The 22,709-nt window shown below is 46.0% G+C and overlaps 2 protein-coding genes across 5 annotated transcripts in view; both read right to left on the bottom strand.

Annotated features, from left to right (window-relative positions):
• Positions 1-3,500: 3,500 nt before the first annotated feature.
• Adig (adipogenin) lies at positions 3,501-16,079 on the bottom strand. 3 transcript variants are annotated; one of them, XM_042694808.1, is made up of 3 exons: positions 15,874-16,079; positions 12,161-12,293; positions 3,501-3,765 (listed from the first exon to the last, which is right to left on the bottom strand). In XM_042694808.1, the coding sequence occupies exons 1-2, from the start codon at positions 15,998-16,000 to the stop codon at positions 12,175-12,177; spliced, it is 246 nt and encodes an 81-aa protein (XP_042550742.1). In that variant the 5' UTR covers positions 16,001-16,079; the 3' UTR covers positions 3,501-3,765; positions 12,161-12,174. The 3 variants fall into 3 exon arrangements, with proteins under 3 accessions (XP_042550742.1, XP_042550744.1, XP_042550743.1); XM_042694810.1 differs by having other exon boundaries at positions 3,501-3,738; XM_042694809.1 differs by lacking the exon at positions 3,501-3,765 and adding an exon at positions 10,190-10,300.
• Positions 16,080-22,024: 5,945 nt separating this feature from the next.
• Ralgapb (Ral GTPase activating protein non-catalytic subunit beta) overlaps positions 22,025-22,709 on the bottom strand; it is a 94,211-nt gene continuing 93,526 nt past the window's right edge. For both annotated transcript variants that reach the window (XM_042694358.1, XM_042694359.1), the window contains exon 30: positions 22,025-22,322. In XM_042694358.1, coding sequence (XP_042550292.1) covers positions 22,129-22,322 — 194 coding nt within the window. In that variant the 3' untranslated portion in view covers positions 22,025-22,128. The remainder of the gene's footprint in view (positions 22,323-22,709) is intronic.

The following is a 22,709-nucleotide window of genomic DNA, read 5'->3' as shown; positions in this document are numbered from 1 at the left end:
AATCATGAAAACAACTCCATGTGCAGTAGCCTCAAAAAAACAAAACTAGGAATTAATCTAACCAAAGATGTAAAATATCTTTATAGTGAAAACTATAAAAATCAAAGAAAAAAATAAAAGAGGACATATAATCAATATTGTGAAAATGGCCAAACTGCCAAAAATGATATACAAATTAAATGCAATCCTCATCAAAATCCCAATGATGTTCTTTACTGAGATAAACAATCCAAAAATTCATATGGAACAACAAAAGACTTAGAATAGCCAAAGCAATTCTAGGCAAAAAAAAGCAATGTGGGTGGTATCACAATACTAGACTTCAAACTCTACTACAGAAACAGCTTGGTACTGGCCCAAAAATAGACCCAAAAATCAATGGAATAGATTAGAAGGCCCAAAAATAAAACCATGCACTAACAGTTATCTGATATTTGATAAAGGAGCCAAAGACATACAGTGGAAAAAAATATATAGCCTCTTTGGTAATTGCTGTTGGGAAAACTGGGCATCCACACGCAGAAAACTAAAAGTGGATTCCTGTTTGTTACCATGCATCAATATCAACTCAAAGTGGATCAAAGACTGCAATGTCAGACACAAAACTTTGAAACTACTGTGAGAGAGTAGGAGTAACATTAGAACTTACAGGTATAGGTAGAAACTTCTTGAAAAGAGTCCTAGGAATACAGCAGATAGGAGAGAGACTTGACAAGTGGAACTACATCAAAATTAAAAGTTTTTACACAGTTAGGGATGTAGTTATTGAACTAGAAAGATAGCAAACCACCATGGTTTCCCTCATTTGTAATAATTAGTATATACCTAGGATAGTACTAGCAGAGAATCACAATAGCTCAAGAACTATGCACATATGACCACATAAAATGATGCTAGCTGAAATGAACTCCATGATATGGAAACAGGAGGGTTTTTTGTTTTTGCTTTAGTTTATGTTTTTTTGTTTTTAGTAGTCAGGCTTGAACTCTGGGCCTGGGCACTGTCCCTCAGCTCTTTAGCTCAATCCTAGTACTCTCCCACTAGAGCCACAGTGCCACTTCTGGTTTTCTGGTAGCTAATTGGAGATTAGTCTCACAAACTTTCCTGCTTGGGCTGGCTTTGAACCACAATCCTCAGATCTCAGCCTCCTGAGTAGCTAGGATTATAGGCGTGAGCCACCAGCGCCCGGCACAAGAGGGTTTGTGGTTGCTGTTGTTTTGTTTTTCTTTTCTTTTGTTTTTCTTAGTGTACTGTTTGCAGTTATTTCTTTTGTCTTTCATTTTTATCTCCTCTGGGTTTATTCCCTGTGATCACTGTTTCCGATTTCAGTAATCTTTGTCTTATATATGTTTGTCAGGTCTGGAGAATGGAAGGGGAATAACAGAAATGGTGGGACAAGGGATGAACTGATACAACAGCAATACTCACTAGATACTATGTTAGAAATGAACATTACAACTTAGGGGTAAGGGGGTGGGGGAGAGGGCAAAGAGGGAGAAAAACAAGGGAGAGGATAACACTGTTCAAAAAGAAATGTACTCATTCCTTTACTTATGTAACTGTAACTCGTTTGTACCTCACCTTTACAATAGAATAAAAAGAGCCGACAAACTGGGAAAAGATCTTTACCAGCAATATGTCAAAGGCCTAATATCCAATATATACAAGGAGCTCAAGAAAGTAACCTCTCCCAAACCAGTCACTAAATGGGCAAGGGAGCTAAGGAGTGACTTCTCAGAAGAGGTAGGAGGGACTGGGAATGTGGCTTAGTGGTAGAGTGCTTGCCTACGGAAGCCCTGGGTTCGAGGCCTCAGTGCCACATAAACAGAAAAAACTGGAAGTGGTGCTGTGGCTCAAGTTGTACAGTGCTAGCCTTAACTAAAAAAGAAGTTCCGGGACAGTGCCCAGACCCTGAGTTCATGGCCCTGGAGGGGAAGAAGGAAGGAAGGAGGAGGAGGAGGAGGAAGAAGGGGAGGGGGTGAGGAGGAGGAGGAAGTAAGAAGGGCATAGATACACATGAGGGAATGCTTATTATCTTTGCCCACAAAGGAAATGCAAATCAAAACAACTCTGAGATTGCACCTCACCCTAGTAAGATTGTCAACATTGTGAATTTGAGGAATAACAAATGTTGTGGGGGATATGGGGAGGAAGGAACCCTACTGCACTGTTGGTGAGAATGTAAACTAGTACAACCACTCTGGACATCAGTCTGGAGGTTCCTCAAAGAACTAAACATAGATTTTCCCTACAACCCAGCCATACCACTCCTGAGCATCTACCCTGAACATCATGAGCCAGGATATGATAAAGACACCTGCATATCCATGTTCATTGCCACACTATTCACAATAGCCAAGATATGGCAACAGCCCAGATGATCCAAAGTAGATGAGTAGATAAAAAAAATGTTGTACCTATACCCAACGGAATTTTGCAGAGTCATTAGAAAGAATAAAATAATGTCATTTGCAGGGAAATGGATGGAACTAGAACAATTCATGTTAAATGGGATAAGCCAGGATCAGAGAGACAAGCTGGGCACTGGGGTGGCTCACACCTGTAATCCTAGCTACTCAGGAGGCTGAGATCTGAGGATCCTGGTTCAAAGCCAGCCCAGGCAGGAATGTCCGTGAGACTCTTATCTCCAATATACCATAAGAAAAACCAGAGGTGGCACTGTGACTCAAATGGTAGAGCACTAGCCTTGAGCTGAAGAGCTCAGGGACAGTGCCCAGGCCCAGAGTTCAAGTCCCATGACTGACAAAAAAAAAAATCAGAGAGACAAATGGCGCATGTTTTCCCTGATATGTGGAAGTTAGATCTAAAATGAACTTGGGATGTGATAAATTATACAGGATTCTAGATACTCACACACGATGAGCCCAAAAGAGGATACTCTTAGGAGAGAAACACAAAGGTGCAATGCTTAAGTGTCTCTTCATATTTATATAATATATATACTGAAATGAACTCTAAGATATGGAAACAAGAGACTTCCTTCCTTTTTTTAGATTTTAGTTTTTGATGATTCTGTCTTCTATGTATGGTGTACTCAAGTGTACATCTTCAGAAGGGCTCGGGAAAGGGTACGGAACTCAAGGGAAAAAAATGGGTGAAAAAGTGCAGCAGTGGAGCTTGCTGGACACTGCTGAAAATGAACTCACGAGTGCAGACAGGAGGGAGGGACTGGGAGAAAATAAGGGCACAAGACACTGCACAAAAGGAAATGGACTCATTACCTGACTTGTGTAATTGTAATCCCTCTGTACATCAACTCTATAATAACAATAAATTATTTTTTAAAAAGAGGTGCTAAATGTTTCCTAAATAAATGGCTTCATCTAAGCGTGATTCATCATTGAATGATTCATCATTGTTCTGAGGGTGGTGTACTGTTGGTTACAGATGGTATGGGCAAGGGAGAAGCAAAAAGATCAATGAGGGACACATGGCAACTGTGCAGGCCACAGAGAAGACCCACTTGGTGCTCTGGTTCGTGCTGTTACCTGTTACATTTATTTCTCCCACTGGAAAAAGGCTATCCCTGCCATCCTCACCCACAGGGAGCGGGACCTTCACGCCCACCACCATCCTCTTTCTGCTCATTCCACTGTTGGATCTGCTCCATCTCCATCCAGAAGCTGTGTGTGGGCAAGCTCTCCTTCCAGGACACCAAAGAGACGTGACCGTGAGCAGGGCGTGGATGCAGGGCACTCTGCTTCCCCTTCCCAGGGCCTGTGGAAGGGCCAGAGCTGTGGCAAGCTGGAGAGAGGAGGGAAGTCAGGATGGACTGTGTTCTCGCTGGGGTCTCTCCTGAAGTCAGCTTGGATGCTCTGGGGGCTGGCATGCTTCTTCAGCTTGTCTCTGCAGCCACAGACACACAGAGCTATGGCAGCCCATGGCCCTGCTTGAGAATCCTTGGCAACTGAGATTGAAATGCTACCGCTACTGCTGCTATTGAGAACCAAGGAAGGCCCAGCATGCTTTGCTCCCTCTGCCTCCTGCAAGGCCAGCGGATGGGTGGGAACAGGAAGCTCCAGGACAGATGAGGAAATCCCAGTGTAGCACCTCTCTGACCTGGACATACCCCAGAAGTCTACCATCTCCTCCCACCCCACCTCCTTCTCTGGGAATCTCAGTGTCCCAGCCCTGAGTTCCCTGTCCCTCCCCTCCCAGACTGAGCTGCACTGAGCAAAGTAAGAGCCCTGAGGAATAGCTGTCAACGTAAGCTGATCCATCCTCTTCCAGAGCTAGACCAGCACCTGCATCCATTCACGTATCCTCCAGTCCTCCGCACTTTTCAACACGCATGGATGATTCCCACTGCAAGCAAACAAATGATTCCAGGACCAGACGGAGCAGCACTCCCGGTCCAGAGTTTCAGAGGAGCTTGCAGGTAACACGCTCACACTGCCAGCCAGAACCAGAATCCTTGAGAAGGGTTGGAGTTGATAACAGCAGCAAATACTCCAGACTAGAACGTACTTTCACACACACACACACACACACACACACACACACACACACACACACACACACTTGTGCACACATGCATGCACCATCAGGCTATTGCCCCTGCCAGGTGAGAGGAACATAAAAAAATAACCCTAGGTTTCGCAAGTGCAGAAAGAAGAGTATTCTGTAAATTCTACAGATAGCTCAGCTCCATATTGATCCAGGATCAATATGGGCTGGATCCTCTTCTTTTTCTACCCGGAAACATAAACAATAAACATATAGGCAGCTTGAACCGCCTTCTTAAAAAGTTGATTTAGACTAAACAATAAAAGTCATCCAAATGTTTCTTTTAAAAAGGCACATAAGGGGCTGGGAATGTAGCTTAGCTGGGCCTTTGATAGCTCACACCTATAATCCTAGCTACTCAGGAGGCTGAGATCTAAGGATCAAAGATTGAAGCCATCTCACACAGAAAAAGTTAATATTTTTTCAGTGGTGGAAAGCAAGCCCACATGCTAGGCAAGTGCTCTACCACTAAGCTATTGCCCCTCCCCCCTTCCTTTCCTGTTTTATTTTAAGACAGGGTCTCACTGTGTAGTCCAGGCTGATCTAGAACCTGAACTTCCTCTCTCTTTTCTTCCTTCCTTCCTTTTCTTTCTTCCTTCTCTCTCTCTTTCTTTCTTTCCTTTTCTTTTTTTTTTTTTTTTTGGTACGGTCATGGGGCCTGAACTCTGGGCCTGGGCGCTGTCCCTCAGCTCTTCAGCTCAAGGCTAGCGCTCTACCACTTGAGCCACAGCGCCACTTCCGGCTTTTTTCTTTTTGCTTATGTGGTGCTGAGGAATTGAACCCAGGGCCTCAGGCATGCAAGGCAAGCGCTCTACCACTGAGCCACCTTCCCAGCCCCTCCTTTCTTTCTTTTCCTTCCTTTCTTTCTTTCCTTCTTTCTTTCTTCCTTTCTTTTCTTCCTCTCTTTCTTCCTTTCTTTTCTTTCTCTCTCTCTCTCTTTCTTTCTTTCTTTGCTTGCTTACTCTCTCTTTTTGGTGCTGGTTCTGGGGCTTGAACTCAGTGCCCAGGGGACTGTCCCTAAGCATTTGTGCTCAGGGCTAGTGCTCTACCACTTGAGCCACAGTTCCACTCTCAGAGTTTTAGTAGTCAACCCACAGATAAGAGTCTCATGGACTTTCCTGCCCAGTCTCCTGAGTAGCTAGGATTACAACAGGCATGAACCACCAGCACCTGGCCAACCTAGACCTATGTATCCCAGGCTGGTCTCGATCCTGTTGCCTCAACTTTCACAGTAGTTGGATTACAGAGATTGGGCTTTGCACCTAGCAACAACTTTAGGTATTTATTTTTGGTGATGCTGGGGTTTGAACTCAGTATTTCCTACTTGCCAGGTAGGTACCGTACCACTTGAACCATGCCCCCAGCCCAATAACTTTAAAAAAAGAAAGTGCTTCCATGGGTATTTTTGGTGGTTGTTTTGTTTGCTTTTGTACACAGCTAATCCTGACAGTGCCTTGCCCCAGGATGCTGGCTATGCCTCTCCTAGTATCCACCCAGCTATGTGCCATGCTCCACTGCAAGCTATGAACCATTCTATCCCCAAACATGCTCGAATGTAATAAAGTCACAGAATCTTCAATCTGCTAGGCCTGCAGGAACAGACAAGGCACACAGCTTCTTTCCTGGCAACAGCTTGGCCATTTCCCTCAGAGCAGAAGCTTAACTGAAGACCAATTCCCAGTTAATTATAAAATTGGCTGCTCTACTCTATTTATGCTTTTTGAGAAAACTGCCAGTCAGCACCTCCTGTGAGTCTGTTTGCGCCCCCATGCTGGGGCACAGCTCCATTTCTTTAGCTACTTTATGATGCACGTGGAAATTACCAGCATCTGTGTATTTTCGTGACATTTTGAAAACTGTGGCAACTAAACCAAAACAAAAGTCATCAGCGGTGTCACCATTTGATAGCTAAGCGCCGAAGGGGAGCCATCATTTCTTTTGGTAAGTGTTCTGGGGAGATCAGAAAGAGGCAGGGAACATACAGGAAGAAATCAAACACTTGCAACTCAAGATTACATTTTCAGCTTGGCCACGAATAGCATAGCCTTGAGTCCTCATTAGGAAGAGAACAACAGGATGTGTGTTTAGCACACTTACAACATCCATTCAGAGCCTCACAGATACACCATCTTCTAGACTGTTCTGTTGCCAGGATTGTGCTGATACATAGCATATGTACAAAAGCACATAAATTCTAAATGCGTTGCATGGCTGTCTCTTGTCCTAACTTAATTTTGGTTTTGTTGTTGATTTGGTGCCAGTACTAGGGCTTGAACTCAGGGCCTGGAGGTTGTCTCTTAGCTTTTACACTTAAGGTTGGTGCTCTACCACTTGAGTCACAACTCCACTTCCCACTTTTTGGTGTTTCATTGGAGTTAAGAGTCTCACAAACTTTCCTGCCCAGGTTGGCTTTGAATGATGATCTTCAGATCTCAGCCTCCTGAGTAACTAGGATTTCAGACATGAGTTTCAGGCCCCCAGCATAACTTGGGCTTTAAACACTGACTGAGCACATGACTACATACCAAGCAGCAGATACATCTGAATTGTGGTTTAATACAACAGCCCACATAGAGAGTGCTGTGGAGAGAGTCCCAGGAAGATGAAGAATCCACCCAGATTATCTAGTAAGTGGGACAGCCAAGATTTGAACCCAGGTTGTAAGCTCCAGTGAGGGCCAAGCTCCTAAGAGCCATGACTGAAGGTTTCAGGAGGCCCCATGCTGTTAAAAAAGAATAGGAAGGAAGGAAGGAAGGAAGGAAGGAAGGAAGGAAGGAAAGAAGGAAGGAAGACAATTTGCTTCAGGAGGCAGCATCAGGAGCTAAGGCTGTGCTGTATCCCCAGAAAGGCCAGGGTTTGGTGCCCCTCCACCATAGTCTGAAGCACACACACATCCCTCCCATTGCCAGCCAAGTGTTATGGACTGAGGGCTGGAACTTCAGAGCTTCTGGCCCAATGTGCCTTATGGGACTACTGTGGAGACCCAAGAGACACCTGCTGTTGGCACGCAGCAGGTCCACACCTCCCTCCCCTGCCTGTGACACTGGTACCTGCAGCCCAGGTGGGCACAGAGCTGGGCATAGTGCCCTTGCTGTGTGGTGATGCAGGGTCATGGGATCTGGGGACAAGGGGAAGCCAGGGGCATCAGGGTAGTGCCTTTATGCAGGCAGCAGGGAGTAGGGTAGATTTTACCATGTGCTGGCACCTGGGGCTCCCAAGTCTGCTACCACATCGCCACCTCCTGGGCTGACAGAAGTACAAGGTGAACAGGAAGGAGGAAAGAGGCAAGGACAGGAACACACCCATTCCCAGACATCCTTATACCTGGGCAAACGCCTGCTCCTAGGGTGCGGACTGCTTCCACCAGGGCCACATTAAAAGGCAGGGCACATTAAAAGATATGCATGTGTGTGTGTGTGTGTGTGTGTGTGTGCATGTGTACACACGTGCGTGCACGCACACACACAGAGTCTGGCCCACCTATACCTGATCTGTGAAGCAGAGCAGTACCTTAAAAAAAAAAAAAGACAGCTAGGTGTCGGTGGCTCACACCGGTAATCCTAGCTCCTCAGGAGGCTGACATCTGAGGATCCCACTTCAAAACCAGCCCAGGCAGGAAAGTCAGTGAGACTTTTATTTGGCCAGTCCTGGGGCTTGAACTTAGGGCCTGCACACTGTCCCTGCGCCTCTTTTGTGCTCAAGGCTAGCACTCTACCACTTGAGCCACAGTACCCACTTCCCTATGAGACTTATCTCCACTTAACCACAACAAAATTGGAAGTGGCACTGTGGCTCAAAGTGGTAGAGCACTAGCCTTGAACAAAATGAGCTCAGGGACAGCATCCAGCTGAGTTCAAGCCCCATGGCTGAAAAAAAAAATCAGTCTAGCTTGGTGGTACATACCTATAATTCTAGCACTCAAGAGGCTGAGGCAGGAGGATCAGGAATTAAGGTTAGCCAGTCTACATAGTTGAGACGCTGTCTCAAAGAAAACAAAACCAAGTGAAAATCAAATACCCAGATAAGTGAGTGGGACCAGCATTGGTGACCCAATGCTTCACCTTGGCTGTCTCCTCCCTCTGAGCCTTCTTGGTACCTCAGTTTCCCCTGTGGCATGGGGATAGGTGACATTTGCCAGGTAATAGGGAAACGGCATGTAAGCTGGAACCCAGGGTATACAAATGGAAAGCTTTGGTAATGGGCAGAGAACCCCAGAGAGCAGCATCAGGGTGGGGGAGAGTCGGGACCTGCAGGGGTCTTCTGGGAACTAGAATATGATAGAGCAGAAGCTGGCTGGGTAAGGGACACTGGATCTTAACTCCTTGGTCTGTGAAAGGAAACTCATCTGTCTTTAACAAGAATTGATAGGAGTCTTGCTGGGGACAACACAAGAAGGCTTCCTGGTAGAGGGGGGCCTCTAGGCCCAAATAGAAGTTGAAGGCTGAAGGCCAGGAAAGAAAGATCTGAAGGGGCCTTGGGGACACAGAGGGACTATTCCTCCCAGCATGTGTCCTGTTCCTGCACCTGCTGTGGACCACAATCCTTCCTCCAGGCCAGAATAAATACCACGACCTCCCCAGGTTGTCCTGGCCTTCTTTGCTGTCCTCCCAGGCTCCTCCTGATGGCAGTGACCTCCCTGGCAGTGTACTCACCTTCAAGACGAGAAATGTTACCAGATGCCAGTGGCTCATGCCTGGAATCCTAGCTACTCAGGAGGCTAAGATTTGAGGATTGCAGTTGAAAGCCAGCCTGGGTAGGAAAGTCAATATGACTCTCATCTCCAATAAATGACTCAGTGAAAGCTGGAAGTGGCACTGTGGCTCAAGTGGTAGAGCGCTATCCTTGAGCAAAAGCAGCTCAGGGACAGTGGTCAGGCCCTGAGTTCAAGCCCTAGGACCAGAAAAAGAGAGGAGAGAGGAAGAGAGGAAGAGAAGAAAAGGGAGAGGGAGATGGAGAGGGAGAGGAGAGGAGAGAGAGAGAGAGAGAGAGAGAAATAGAGAGAAACAGAGAGAGAAAGGAGAAAGAGGCACCCAAGTGTGCATTAAACAGCAGCAACTCCATGGTTCCATCATAACGAGACACTTGGTAGATTCACCATAGGCTTTATCAAATAAACACTAGTAATTAACATCCACCTGAAGCCTACTGAAGGACGCTTATAGTAAGCCCACTCTGAACTGTCTGGGCCTGGATCCCCCAGCTAATGAACAGACTTGACTGGGCCCAGAATCAAACGTGTTCTTCTGGGTATAAGAACACCCTCATAGCCGGGCACCAGTGGCTCACGCTTGTAATCCTAGCTATTCAGGAGGCTGAGATCTGAGGATCTCAGTTCGAAGCCAGCCAGGGCAGGAAAGTCCGTGACACTCATCTCCAATAAACCACTAGAAAACCAGAAGTGGTGCTGTGGCTCAAGCGGTAGAGTGCTCGCCTTGAGCTGAAGAGTACAGGGACAGCGCCCAAGCCACGAGTTCAAGCCCCACGACTGACCAAAAAAAAAAAAAAAAAAAGAACACCCTCATTTCTTGAACATGGACCCCCAGCTTCTGGCACAGCTCTGACCCAGCACTGCTGAATTCAGCAGTCCTTGCAGGACTGGTGCTCCAGTATGATGGTAGAGAATAGTGGATCCAATATAGAGGACATGGGTTGTGTTTGTGTGTGTGTGTGGGGGGGGGGGGGGGTCCCAGAAAGGATCATCAGTCAGCAGTATCTTCTTCCCTCCCTGGCAAGTCTCTTCCATTCTACGGTAGCCATAGCCCAGTTGAGCAAGCCAGTGCTGGTTGGGTCTAGAGATGACAGTAATTAAAGGAGGAAGAGACATAGATCAATGGTGGTCTAGGAAAGACTATACAGATGGACAAAGTAGAGTGTCATATCTACCCCTGGTAGTGGTGTGTGTGTGTGTGTGTGTGTGTGTGTGTGTGTGTGTGTGTGTGTGTGTGTGTGTGTGTGTGTGTGTGTGTGTGTGTGTGTGTGTGTGTGTGTGTGTGTGTGCGCGCGCGCGCTAATACTGGGGCTTAAGCTCAGGGCCATGTCTCACTTGGCTATTTTGCTCAAGGCTGGTGAACTACCCTTTGAACCACACCTTTACTTCTGACTTTTTGCTGGTGAATTGAAGAGTCTCATAGACTTTTTTTTGCCCTGAATTGGCTTTGAACTGCAATCCTCAAATCTCAGTCTGCTGAGTAAGCTAGGATTACAAGAGTGAGCCATCATAGGCATGGTTCTTTTGTAGAATCTGAGCATCTCATTTCCTTGACTGGACACAGCCAGGATAGGCTGCATAAGGCATTCAGGGGACCATTAACAAGTAAACATGTATGTTCAAACATTAGAATTTAGAATTGGGGTGTAGTTTAGTGGTAGAGTGCTTTCCTAGCATGGACAAGGTCCTAGATTCAGTCCCATACACTCCTTAACCCAGTGTAATCTTTCACACTTCTGTGCAACAATTTCCTCATCTGTATCATAAAGATAAACTATTATTTCCCATGAAGGTATTTCATGAATTGCATCTGTGTCTTCCATTTTTAACTAACTACTTGCCTTATATACTTCAGGAAGATTGCTTATTTATCTCTGAGTTGCACCAACTTCCCATAGGATTCTACACACACACACACACACACACACACACACACACACACACACACACCACCTTTTTTTAGGATTAAGTCTCCCTGGAGATTCAGTCTCTTTGAAATAATTTGGTGCAGATATGGTATTCTGTTAACCTAGCTACTCAAGAGGCTGAGATCTGAAGATCATCATTCAAAGCCAGCTGGGGCAGGAAAGTCCTTGAGACTCTTGTTTTCAATTAATCACAAAAAGCTAGAAGTGGAGCTATATGGCTCAAGTGGCAGAGTGCTAACCTTGAGCAAAAAAGCTCAGGGAGAATGCCTAGGTACTGAGTTCAAGTCCCAGGACCAGCGTGTGCACACGCACGTACACACACACACACTCGCGCGCGCATGCACACACACACACACACAAAATCAGGATATAATAGCAGAGCACTGACCAAGCTTAAGACTCCTAAGCATGGGATCTTGTGGGACTTCACAGTCACAAAGATGGCCCCATAAGCATACACGAGTTCATAAGAGGCCCGGGCCCTCCATTGTCAAGGTTGTGATGGGAATGGTTGGATAAGATTCTGCAACTGAGATTCAGAGAGAGTCCTTGCTTCTCAGTCTGTCTCCTCCCTCCACTCAGGGTAGAGAACATGGAGGAGGCCAGGCTCTGGTGGCTGTGGGGATAGACAGAGGTGCACATGGAGAGATAGTAGTAAGAATAAAATCATTAGGACTCGCTGTTGGTGGGTGGGCCATGGGTGGGAAGGACAGGCTGGAGGCTTCCCCTCTAGGAGTGGTGAGCAGCTGGATCCATGGAGACATGGGGGCTGTGGGTGGAGGAGAGAAGTGAGCAGGTGATCCAGCTGTTGTCTTTGGAACCAGAGGTGGAGACAGAACATGGCAGAGACAGTAAGCTCTGTACCACGGTAGAGACAGAGCCAGGTTCCAGTGTGGCAGGAGGGCAGAGCTTCAACATGGCAGCTTCCCAGGCTTTGGGCAGGCCCAGGGAACCCCTCTGAGTCCCCCACCCGGTTCCTTCCCCAGAAAGGCCTTACCTGGTAGAACAGGCTCACTGGCAGAGTCTCTCCTCCTCTTGGTCATAGAGTAGCCCTTCTTGGTAAATCTCAGCCAAGCCTTTGCTCCAAGATTCCCATGTGAAGAGTACATCTGAGCTGTTTTCCTCTGAATCTGTGAAGACCCAAGATACAGCTTCTGGAGTGCTGACATCCGATCTTACACCCCAGCTCATAAAAAGTTACCTGCTGCAGTCTTATGTGAGAACAGAAGACACAAAGAAGAGCTATGACTTAAGAGACCAGCCCCAAGACCTCAGGAAGAATTTAGGGCCTTGGTGTTCTAGAAAGGTTATCTTATGGCTCAGAAAGTGGTCAGATCCATCTATTAGGAAGGGAAGGGCCTTAGAGATGACCTACAATTGGGGTATATCCAAGGGGGGGGGGGGGAGGAGACACTGAAGAGACACAAAACCAGCCATTGACCTGCCCATCCATTCATCTATCTAGCAAGCATGTGGCCTTGAGTTCAAACCCCAGTACTACCAAAAAGGGTAATGGCTTGAAGTAACTACTCTTCATTTGAGATCAGGATTCTTTTCTGAAAATATGCTAAGTGTTAAGTGATTACCATGCTGTTTCCTCAATTAGTTCTCTTGCCAACTTTTTGAAGGCCATTATAGGTTAAGTATCTCTTACTTGAAAGACTGGGAACTAGGAATGTTTTAGATTTGGTAATCTTTGCATCGATTTTTTACTGGAAACCTAAAACTTTCTGAATGTCATTCTGGATTTCAGAGTTTAGGAAGGAGGGATTCCCAATCTGTGAAGGATCTTCCATATTTTGCAGGCGGGGAAGGCTGTGATGGCTCGTAGCCAGTTAGTGGTTGGACTGGATTCAAACTCATCCTATCAGCTCTGCCATTGTGGGGTTCCACCGAGTACACTCACCTTGAAGTCAAGATATTCAGAGGCATTGTTGGATACCTTGCTCCAAGGACCACCATGCAGGTGAGCAGCTGTTCCCTAAGCACAATACTGTACCCCTCCAGTCTCAGCCCGAATCCATCTCTGGACACTTCCATTTTCTTTCTGCAAGTTCCTTCCCCCTTCTCCTGGTCATGGCCAGAGGTTACTAGTGTCCAATGGATAACTTTCCCAGTGTCCTATGGATAACTTTCCCAAGAGTTGAGCTGACGGTTTTGTCTTTTCTTGGGTCCATATGATCTGACGAGGCAGCTCCCCTTCCCTTTCTCCCTTGGCTTGGGAAAATGCAACCTCCTGCTTTTTCTGGCATTTTCTGAACTGGTGGGTCCTGAAATATCTTTTTTGGCCCTGCTGAGCCAGATAGGACTTGGGGATGGTGCAGCTGGGAGGAGTCAGAGCAGCTCTTGTCATTGGCCTGGAATCTAGCTGATTCCAAGAAAGGGACACACAGCAGAAGAGAAAACCGTACGCCTGGGTCAAGCACAGTGGCTCATATTTGTTACCCCAGTTACTCAGGAGACAGAGATTGGGATTGGGAAGATTGTAGTTTAGCTAACGAGACTCCATCTCAAACAATAAGCTGAGCATGGTGGTTCTCATTCATGGTTTCATCTATGTAAGAGGAATGAGGAGAAGGAACATGGACTGAAGGTGGCCCTTGGCAAAAACATGAGAGCCTGTTTGAAAAAATGATAAAAGCAAAAAAGACTGGGTGCACAGTTTAAGGAGAACATTTACCTAACAAGAAAACCAAAAACCTGTGTGTCTCGAAACTCTAACCCTCTAAACTCTGGCAGAGCTTTGGCCAATGGCCAACACAACAAGAAAATACTCTCAATAATACTTAGAGCAAGAGCTCTCAGGGGACCCTGGGAGAGGATTCCCCACTTTAGGGAGGGCATATCTTTATGGTAGAATTAACAAAAGACTTCTAAACCCAGAGAGATAGCTTTCATAAAAGCCAGTTCACTAGCTGGGCATCAGTAGTTCATACCTGCAGTCCTGGCTACTCAGAAGGCTTAGATCTGAAGACTGTGGTTCAAAGCCAGTCCAGGCAGGAGAGTCTTTAAGACTCTTATCTACAATTATCATCCAAAAGCCAGATGTGGAGTTGTGGCTTAAGTGGTAAAGTATTAGCCTTGAGCAAAAAAGCTATGGGACAATGCTTAGGCCCCGAGTTGAGGCTCTAGTACCACACACACACAGGGACACTGCTTAGGCCCTGAGTTGAGGCTCTAGTAACACACACACACACACACACACACGCACACGCACACACACACACGATCCTGATTCCCCACCAGCTGCTGGGCCCAATGTCTGAGCTTTACTTTTCAAAGAGGGCTTTGGTCTACCTTGGAAATTTGAGAATATGTTTTAATTATGCCTTTCCCAGAAGCAACAGGACTTCAGGCTCTTGCCAGGAAATACACTAATTACATAATCACTCCGAGGCCACAGGACAGTGGAAGTGGGGTAAACTGTTCACTTGGTCTCAAAAACATGTGACCAGAGTTGGCAGGAAGCTTACAACTCCTCTCCTAGCTGGCCAAAGGTCATGGAACTAAGGAGCAGGAGGTAAAAGGCTGAGTGGTCCCCAAAAAGGCCTCTGGGTGGAGGACCTCCTGAGGATCAGGATGTCCAAAGAGAAGTATCAGTCCTAGCCAGGTACTTGTGGCTTACACCTGTAAACCTAGCTACTCAGGAGGCTGAGATCTGAAGATCACAGATCAAAGCCAGTCCAGCAGGAGTCTGAGACTCTTCAATTCACTAGCCAAAAGCCAAAAGTGGAGATGTATGCCTCAAGTGATAAGTGCCAACCTTTGAGCAAAAAAAAAAAAAAAAAAAAAAAGCTAAAGGACAGTACCTAGGCCCTGAGTTCAAGCCATAGTACTAGAACACACACACACACACACACACACACACACACACACACACACACACACACACACACACACACACACACACAGAATAAGTCCTGCTACATGCCTAACCCACTTGCTCTCAGCTTCCCTTGAGGCCAACTTGGCCCTGCCTTTGCTCCTCTGTGCAGTAGTAGTCAGCTTCCACAATCCTGTGTCCCAGAGAAGCTCAGAGATATGGGATGGGCCAAAAACAATGTGAATGTTTGTGGGCACCTGAAAAATACCACAGGCTGCCATATCTTGTGCAGCCAGTGGCCCACGCCTGTAATCCTAGCTACTCAGGAGGCTGAGATCTGAGGATTGTGGTTCAAAGCCAGCCCAGGCAGCAAAGTCCGTGAGACTCTTATCTCCAATAAACCACTAGAAAACCGGAAGTAGCTTCGTGGCTCAAGTGGTAGAGCACTTGCCTTGAGCTGAAGAGCTGAGGGACAATGCCCAGGCCCAGAGTTCAAGCCCCATGACTGACCAAAAAAAAAAAAAAGCACCCGTACAGCTGGGAAGGCAAGTGGGGCTTAATAGCAGCCCCTGCTCTGATCCCAGAGCTTCTGCTCAGGGAGAGTATCTTTCTCTAATCCATTGACCCAACAGCATCACCTCTTTCTAATTCACACCAAAGATCCTATGCACTGGTAGTATCCCTGAGAAGTGCAAAACTAACTTCACAAAGTCAGGAATTTATTCTTGGATTCTAGGTTCCTTTCACAGTCAGCCACTTGTATCTGAGCCACACTTCAAATCCCCAAGCAAGGTCCCCCTTCTCTGTGATTTGTTTCAGGATACCTTATCCAATTGGGTCCCTGCCCAGCTCCAAGATTAGAGCCCAGTCTGGGCCCAGCAGCTTACCTTGGCTAAGTAAGATGTGTAACCAGACGATCACCAAGAACAGCAGCAAAACCATGGGCAGGCAGAGCCAGAGAACCAGGAATGGAAATGTGAGGTCGTTCACCAGCGGTACCAGTGGGAACTTCATGGTATATGTCTGGCAGAGCAGGGCCGGTGCTTTGGCATGAGCATGCAAGGTGCCCCTGGGGCCTGGCAGGCTGGGCCAGGCTCTGCTCTTAGTCCAATTGTGACTAAGCAGTGACCGTGACAGTGATGGTGACGTAAGGAGGAGGTATGTCCTCAGGCAGAACTGCAGGGGAAGCTGGGAAGGCTGGCAAGGGTGCTGGCATGGCTGGGAGCAGGCATGGCTGGGAGTAGGGGCCGTGAGACCCTCTGGCTGAGAATGAAAGCCCTGGTTACTCAATGTCCAGCCTGGATTTCATTCCCAGCTCAGCCACTTCATGGATACCTCTCTGATCTTCTTTCTTGTAAGACTAGAATAATACTAAAACTTGAAAAATAGATGGGACAGAAATTACTTCAGGAGGGGGGTGGCATTTCTGGGTGTGTGTGTGTGTGTGTGTGTGTGTGTGTATGTGTGTGTGTGGTTAGACACCACCACAGCCAGTCAGGTCCCCAGGCCCTTTCTTCCAACTACACATGTGCACATCCTTCTCAAACTGCTCTAAGAGAGTTAAAAGTCTAGATTTTCTAAGTGAAATCTCCCAAGTTAAAAACAATAGATCAGGGCTGGTTCAAGTGATAGGCCAGCCAAGCAAGTAAACTTGAGCAAGTCCCAGCTCTAAGTTCAAATCCTAGTACCAGGGGGGAAAAAAAGCTGCATCAAACTTCAGGAGAACATTGTTGGCTAAATCCATCTGCCAAGCTGTATTAGGTCACTGGGCTGATATAACATACAGTAGACCATTATTTGTTTAATCTGGAAGCTATACTTGTCCTGATTTTCATTCAGTAGAAAGGACACGCCCAAATGCTATTCTTGTCCACCTCCTCTGTCAATCATCCACTTACCAGGCATTTAGAACCTCCTGTGGCAGGATCCTGTCTTTTCCCAATCTGGAGGACTGTGGCCAGGTTGGAATCCTTGGGGTGAGGGGAAGTACATGCAGAACCACAACTGGTACATTTCATGAAGTCCTTGGTCCACTGCCTCCATCACTGTGAGCCAGGTAGGTGAGGGTGGGAGTGCTTTAGTTAACATGCTGATTCCAGGCTTACCTTCGTCAGCTGAGTCTGATCTCTGGGAGGTAAAGGGCAGACTCCACATGCGAAGGCAGACCTGGTGTGGAGATATGGTTGAAGAGCATACGTTATAGTCGGGCACTCATTCTAAGCCAAGGAGCAGCTGTCGGAAGTGTTGCAGGCCTAGGAGATGACATGGGTGGATCTTAGAAGACACCAGTCAAGGCAGAAGGGAACCAGGTCAGCCGTAGGGAAGAGTAGGGAAGGAAAGAACTGGTGTCCAGAGGTCCAGTGGCCGATAGGGGCCCCATCCCTGCTCTGGGATCGTGAGTTCCCAGGAGAGCTCTGTGCAAAAAGGATTCAGATGTGCACCCAAGAACAGTGCCCAGGGAGGCTGTGCTGGGGCAGGGCAGCTGGAGCTGGGCTGATTCCTAGGTGTTGGGTCTTGGAAGGCTTGGTTGGAAAGAGCAGAGCAGCAGAGGTCAGAAAAACTTGAACACGTCTTCTGGCTATAAAACTTTCCCAGTCACCAAAATGAGGCATCTGTGTGGTCAGCTTCCTCAGCCACTAGATCAGGCCAGAGACCTTGTGACTGGCTGGCAGCTGCAGCCCCAGGCAGTTCCGGGGTGCTAGGCTGGTGCTTGGGAGGGGGAGGAGGCAGCTCTTGGCAGACAAGTACAAGGGCTCCCATCAGTTTCAAGTGGCCCACCCAGCACATGTGATCTAGGCATTGTAGTACTAACCTGGCCTCAGGGAATCCTTGGTAGCCAAGTTTAGGCAAAGCAGCAGTGGGAACAGGAGTGTCTTTGTCTCCCCACTTCCAGACTGCCCAGCCCTGCTAGAACTCATGTTCTCTGTAGGCAGAAAAACTCGAGGGTCAGAGCCTTCCCTCCATCCCCATTCTCCTCTCCCCAGCTATTCTCAGGCTCCTCCAGCAGAGACCATGTGCTTGTCTTTAAAAAAATAATGTTTATAGCAGTACATCATGAAACGCTCCTTCATCTCTGGGTAAAAATCCACAGATCTAACCCTGAAGGGTAGTCAGCTGAGCAGAGCCCCTGGAAAGTATGATTTAAGAGCACCATGCAGGAGCCAATGTAACCAAAAGCACACAAGGTTATTAGATAAGAATCTACTTAAAATTTAATTGACTAAATGTATTACATTCAGTTTTCCATAAGTTTTTCTGGACAAAGGATCTGCATAAATACAAACTTGTGGAGTTTCTTCCCTAGTGACAGAGATCAAACACAGGAGGCGAGGGGCACAGGCACACCTTCCTATTTACATCTCGCCTGTACTTTACACTTCAGTGCCAGAAATATTTACAGAAATACAATAAGAAAAACATCATGTCTTGGCAACATACTGAAATCCATACAAATTGTAAATATGGTTTCAAGCAAATTATGATACTGCTTATTTTTCAGCCACAACTGCCAAGCCCTTCAGAGGAGAAAGAAGTCTTGGTCACTGCGGGAGATGAGAACTTGGGAAACTTCATTTGCTTCAACAAATAGTTATTGGGCGCCTACTAGATGCAAGGCACTGCGGAATCCCAAATATAGCTTTTCCCTCACTACTAAAACAACAAAGGCCGGGGGTTGTAGCTCAGTTGAAGAGCACGTGCTTAACAGGTATGAGGCCCTAGATTCAACCTCTAGCCCTGAAAAAACCAACATACAACAACAACAAAAAAACCCCCAACAAATCATAAAACTGTGAACAAGGGTTAATACTTTTGAGAAAACCTTACCCATTGTGTGGATTTGTCTGGCTCCATATTGTTCAGGTGGATCCTCCATTTACTTCAGGTAGAGGTTCTGGGGGCAATGCTCACTCCCAGAACTGTTTCAGGTAAACATGAGCCTCCACATTTCCAGGGAGATCCCACCTGCTGGACCTTGAGTGCTAACGGAACACTGGCCAGCAGGAGCCCCAAATGTGCTCCACATGTCTCCACTACCTACCGCTTAACACTGTGCAAGGTAAAGCTGCACTTCTCAAAGAAATCTGTCTGGCAGAGCCGGACACTTTCCCAGCACATGCAGGAAGGAACCATTCATGAAGGCCCATGTAACCTATGGGCTACTGATGTTACAACCAAAGGTTGTATTTTGTATTTGTAACTGAGTCCGGAAAATGGGCTGTACTGAGATACAGTGCCCAGAATAGGACGAAAATGCTCATTGCATCTGTGTGAAAGGCTGTCCCACCACATAATTATTCCCTTCAAAGGACAGTGTTAGCAGGAAGCCCTGGCTAATGATGGGGTAAGGGTTGAGATTAAGAGGGGCAGGAAGGAGAGAAGAGGGGTAGGGGGGAGAAGAGAAGAGAGAGAGAGAAAGGGAGAGAGGAAAGAGAGGGAGAGAGGAGGGAGTAGTTTAACTCCAGAAGGAAGCAGGAGGAGTGACCTGCTTGCCTCTTGGGTAATGCTTTTCTCTTTCTAGAAGGCCATACTCAACTCACCCATCCCAGGTACCTGGCACATGGAGCAACTGCGCAGCCTAATCCAGGCCCAGAAGGTTCCAAACATATGCTGGTAAATTTACCAAGTGGACCAGTAAACATTACTGTTAGGTACTAAATAAGTTCCACTGACATTGCTGTACTCAGGGTTTACTTCATGACCACCAACTCCGGCCTGTACCAGTGTATGGGCTGATGGAATTCTGAAAGGAACCAGCACCTGACGAGGTCCCACATACACCATATTCTGCCAGCTCTGTATACACTAGGGGCTTCATGCCTTGCAGGTTGTACATCCTTCCTCCCCTGGGCAATTGTCAAGTCTCTCAGATCCCAAACTGCATCAGCATAGTGTCCACCTACCAAAGTTTTTGGAAGTAAAGAATTGACAGAAACTGAAGCCAACAGAAAGACCAATAGACCCATCCCCAACACACAGACACAGAAACATAGACACATAGATACCTGGTATTCAATCTATGCCCCAACTAAAAGACTTGTCCAAAGAAAAACATCTATATCAGCTTTGTTGTTATTGTTACTGGTTGTGGGGCTTGAACTCAGGGCCTGGGCACTGTCCCTAAGCTGTTTTGCTCAAGACAAATGCTCTACCACTTTCAGCCAAAGCTCCATTTCCAGTCTTCTGGTGGCTAACTGGAGGTAAGAATCTCCGACTTTCCTGCCTGGCTGGCTTCAAACAGCTATCCTCAGATTTAAGCCTCCTAGGATTACAGGTACAAACTACCAGCACCAGGCATATATCAGTTGTTTTTTTTTTTTTAACATGTGGAATGTTATAACATTGCACATTCAATTTATAGCCTTCACATCAACTAGAATAAGCGCTCCTTCCCTTAAAGTGTCAACCTGGAATTTTTCTTGAAAGCTGTTAAACTTCAACTATTCTTGCTGAATTCTTAAAACACTTTTAGGGTAAAACTCACATTCACACTCCCCTGCTGCCATCTGAAGACACACTTATTGCTCAGCTCAAAAAGCAATCAGTGGTTGAATACTATCATGCCTTATATGGAGACTAGGTCACAGGAAGAAGAGGAAAAAGAGGTATCTGTACCTGAGCTGAAAACAAACATGAAGAAGAGGATGGCAGACTTAAGACTAAGAGCTGGTATACCCATGTTACTTGCTGAAAGATTCCTGAGCAGGGAAGGAAGCCCTACACTGCCCTCAACCCTCTAAAGAAAATACTGGAACAACAAAATAGTAAGAGCAGCGTGACACTGCTCTACAGACATGCTGACACCTGAGAGCTATGGGAAATACCTGCATCCTCTGATCACCCCTTTGTGGACTTGAAATATCATTTTTTTTTTTTTAAGAAAGCAATCTCAGCAAGAAACACACACAAAGGAGAGAAGTGGAGGACACAGAGCATTGTACAGAAACCCTCATAAGGAAGGTCTGAGTCTAGCCAACTCCCAAGTTTGTCCCTAGCAGAAATTTAGCAGCAAAGTTCCACAAGTATTCCCAAAGACCTGGTAGGGATTTGTCATGCCTTCAGCTGACTAAGGACACAAAGCACGACAATAGCCCCTTCTCAAGTGGCGTGACGCCTGTCAAATGATACACTTCAGGAGCTCTCTGGAAGAAATTAGATTAGCAGCATTAAGAGTCTACTTCCTGAACCACAAATTCAAATCCCTTATCAACTATGGCAGTTTGCTGCTTGGTCCTGAAATAAGAATGGATGAAATCAAGTAATTTTCAACCTCTCTGTTGTGACTTTCCATTTCATGCTATTTAATCAAGGGATGACAAATGATTAACTTGCCTTGACATCACCACACTGGACAATTATGAGGAGTGGAGGCATCACTGTTGACTCAAGAGCTTTTAACCCTACAAATTCTATTAGTGCTCCACTAGAGGACAAGGATGTGCCTCCGCTTCATGTCTGTTCCCCTAGAAGCTGAGGCCACCAGACTTATCTGTGCAGTGACAAGAATGATGACTTTTATGATTGTGGAGAAAAAATACAAAATATTTTAATGTCAGATTTTTTTATCTAAGGAAGGAAAAAAACCCTAAGCAAATGTATATTGTACTCTTTTTGTCATTTTGACAGTTGGATGACAAACAGACCTACAAGTAAACAGAACGTTGCAACTTCTTTCCTTCTCCTCCATGCTGCCAACTGGAACCTTTAAATGTCCTGGGAGATTCTGACACAGACTTTAAGTTTGAAGACAATCTCCTAAAAAGTGAGTATAAAACTATCTTCAACTTCTAATATGCAAATCTGTTGATACTACCAATGCATGTGTTTACAATTGAGGTGCATAAAAGCCTTTCTCCTCAAAAGGCTTACATTGAACTAAAATTGTCATTTTTAAAAGGAAGTTTATGGCTAAAATGTTTATCATCATTACCAACTGGAATATGATTGTGTCTGCGAGCCCATTGCATTAGGAAGTCCAAAGTCTTCTGTCCAATGGGTTTATAATGTGTTTCTTCTATCCTGTGATTAAACAGTAAGCTCTTGGGAGTGATTTGCTTTTATTTTTACAGTGATCACTATCAAACTGTCTTGCTTTGATAGTACAGCCCCCAAACTGGAGTTCAATGTCCTACACAGACAGTGGTTTAAGCACTGCAGCTCTTGAGTCCAACCTCTTGGAAAAGTGACGTATAAAATTCTGGTTCCAACTGCTTGTTCCGGTACTTGTTGACAATGTCGGTGATTTTCTGTTTCCGGCGGACATGTGGCGGACTGTAGGAGTCACTTTCTAGTCTCTTTCTTCTACAAATGTTGATTACAGTCTGCCTCACCAGAAAACCTTGAAAACAGGTTAAAACAACTGTCAATAAATAGTAAGATGCACTCTCATTATTCAGATGATGTACTCTCATTCAGATGAATCATTTTCTGAATACTTAATCTATTTCACCCCAGTTGGATAACATCTTGTCCTCAAAGAGATAATAATCCTTAAGTATTAAGAAAAACTGTTAGAAGATACAATGACATAGGAAAAACAAAACCAAAATGGGTCTGATAATCCATGTTCTCTCCTGGATTACCAATAGCCACCTTTCTTTTCTAATCCTGCAAACTTGTAAAGTCTCACTTGTGTTTACTAGATTAAAGGCTAGGGGGACTTATTCAATGAAGACAGCATGAATAAGGCCCTGTGCCATCCCTAGCATAGGGGGAAAAAGTTTAA

This window comes from Dipodomys spectabilis, unplaced genomic scaffold (assembly GCF_019054845.1).
Source record: "Dipodomys spectabilis isolate Male_0828 unplaced genomic scaffold, ASM1905484v1 ptg000175l, whole genome shotgun sequence".
Taxonomy (NCBI): domain Eukaryota; kingdom Metazoa; phylum Chordata; class Mammalia; order Rodentia; family Heteromyidae; genus Dipodomys; species Dipodomys spectabilis.
Note: the sequence above shows the minus strand (reverse complement) of the source record. Positions and strands in the feature narration are given on the sequence as shown.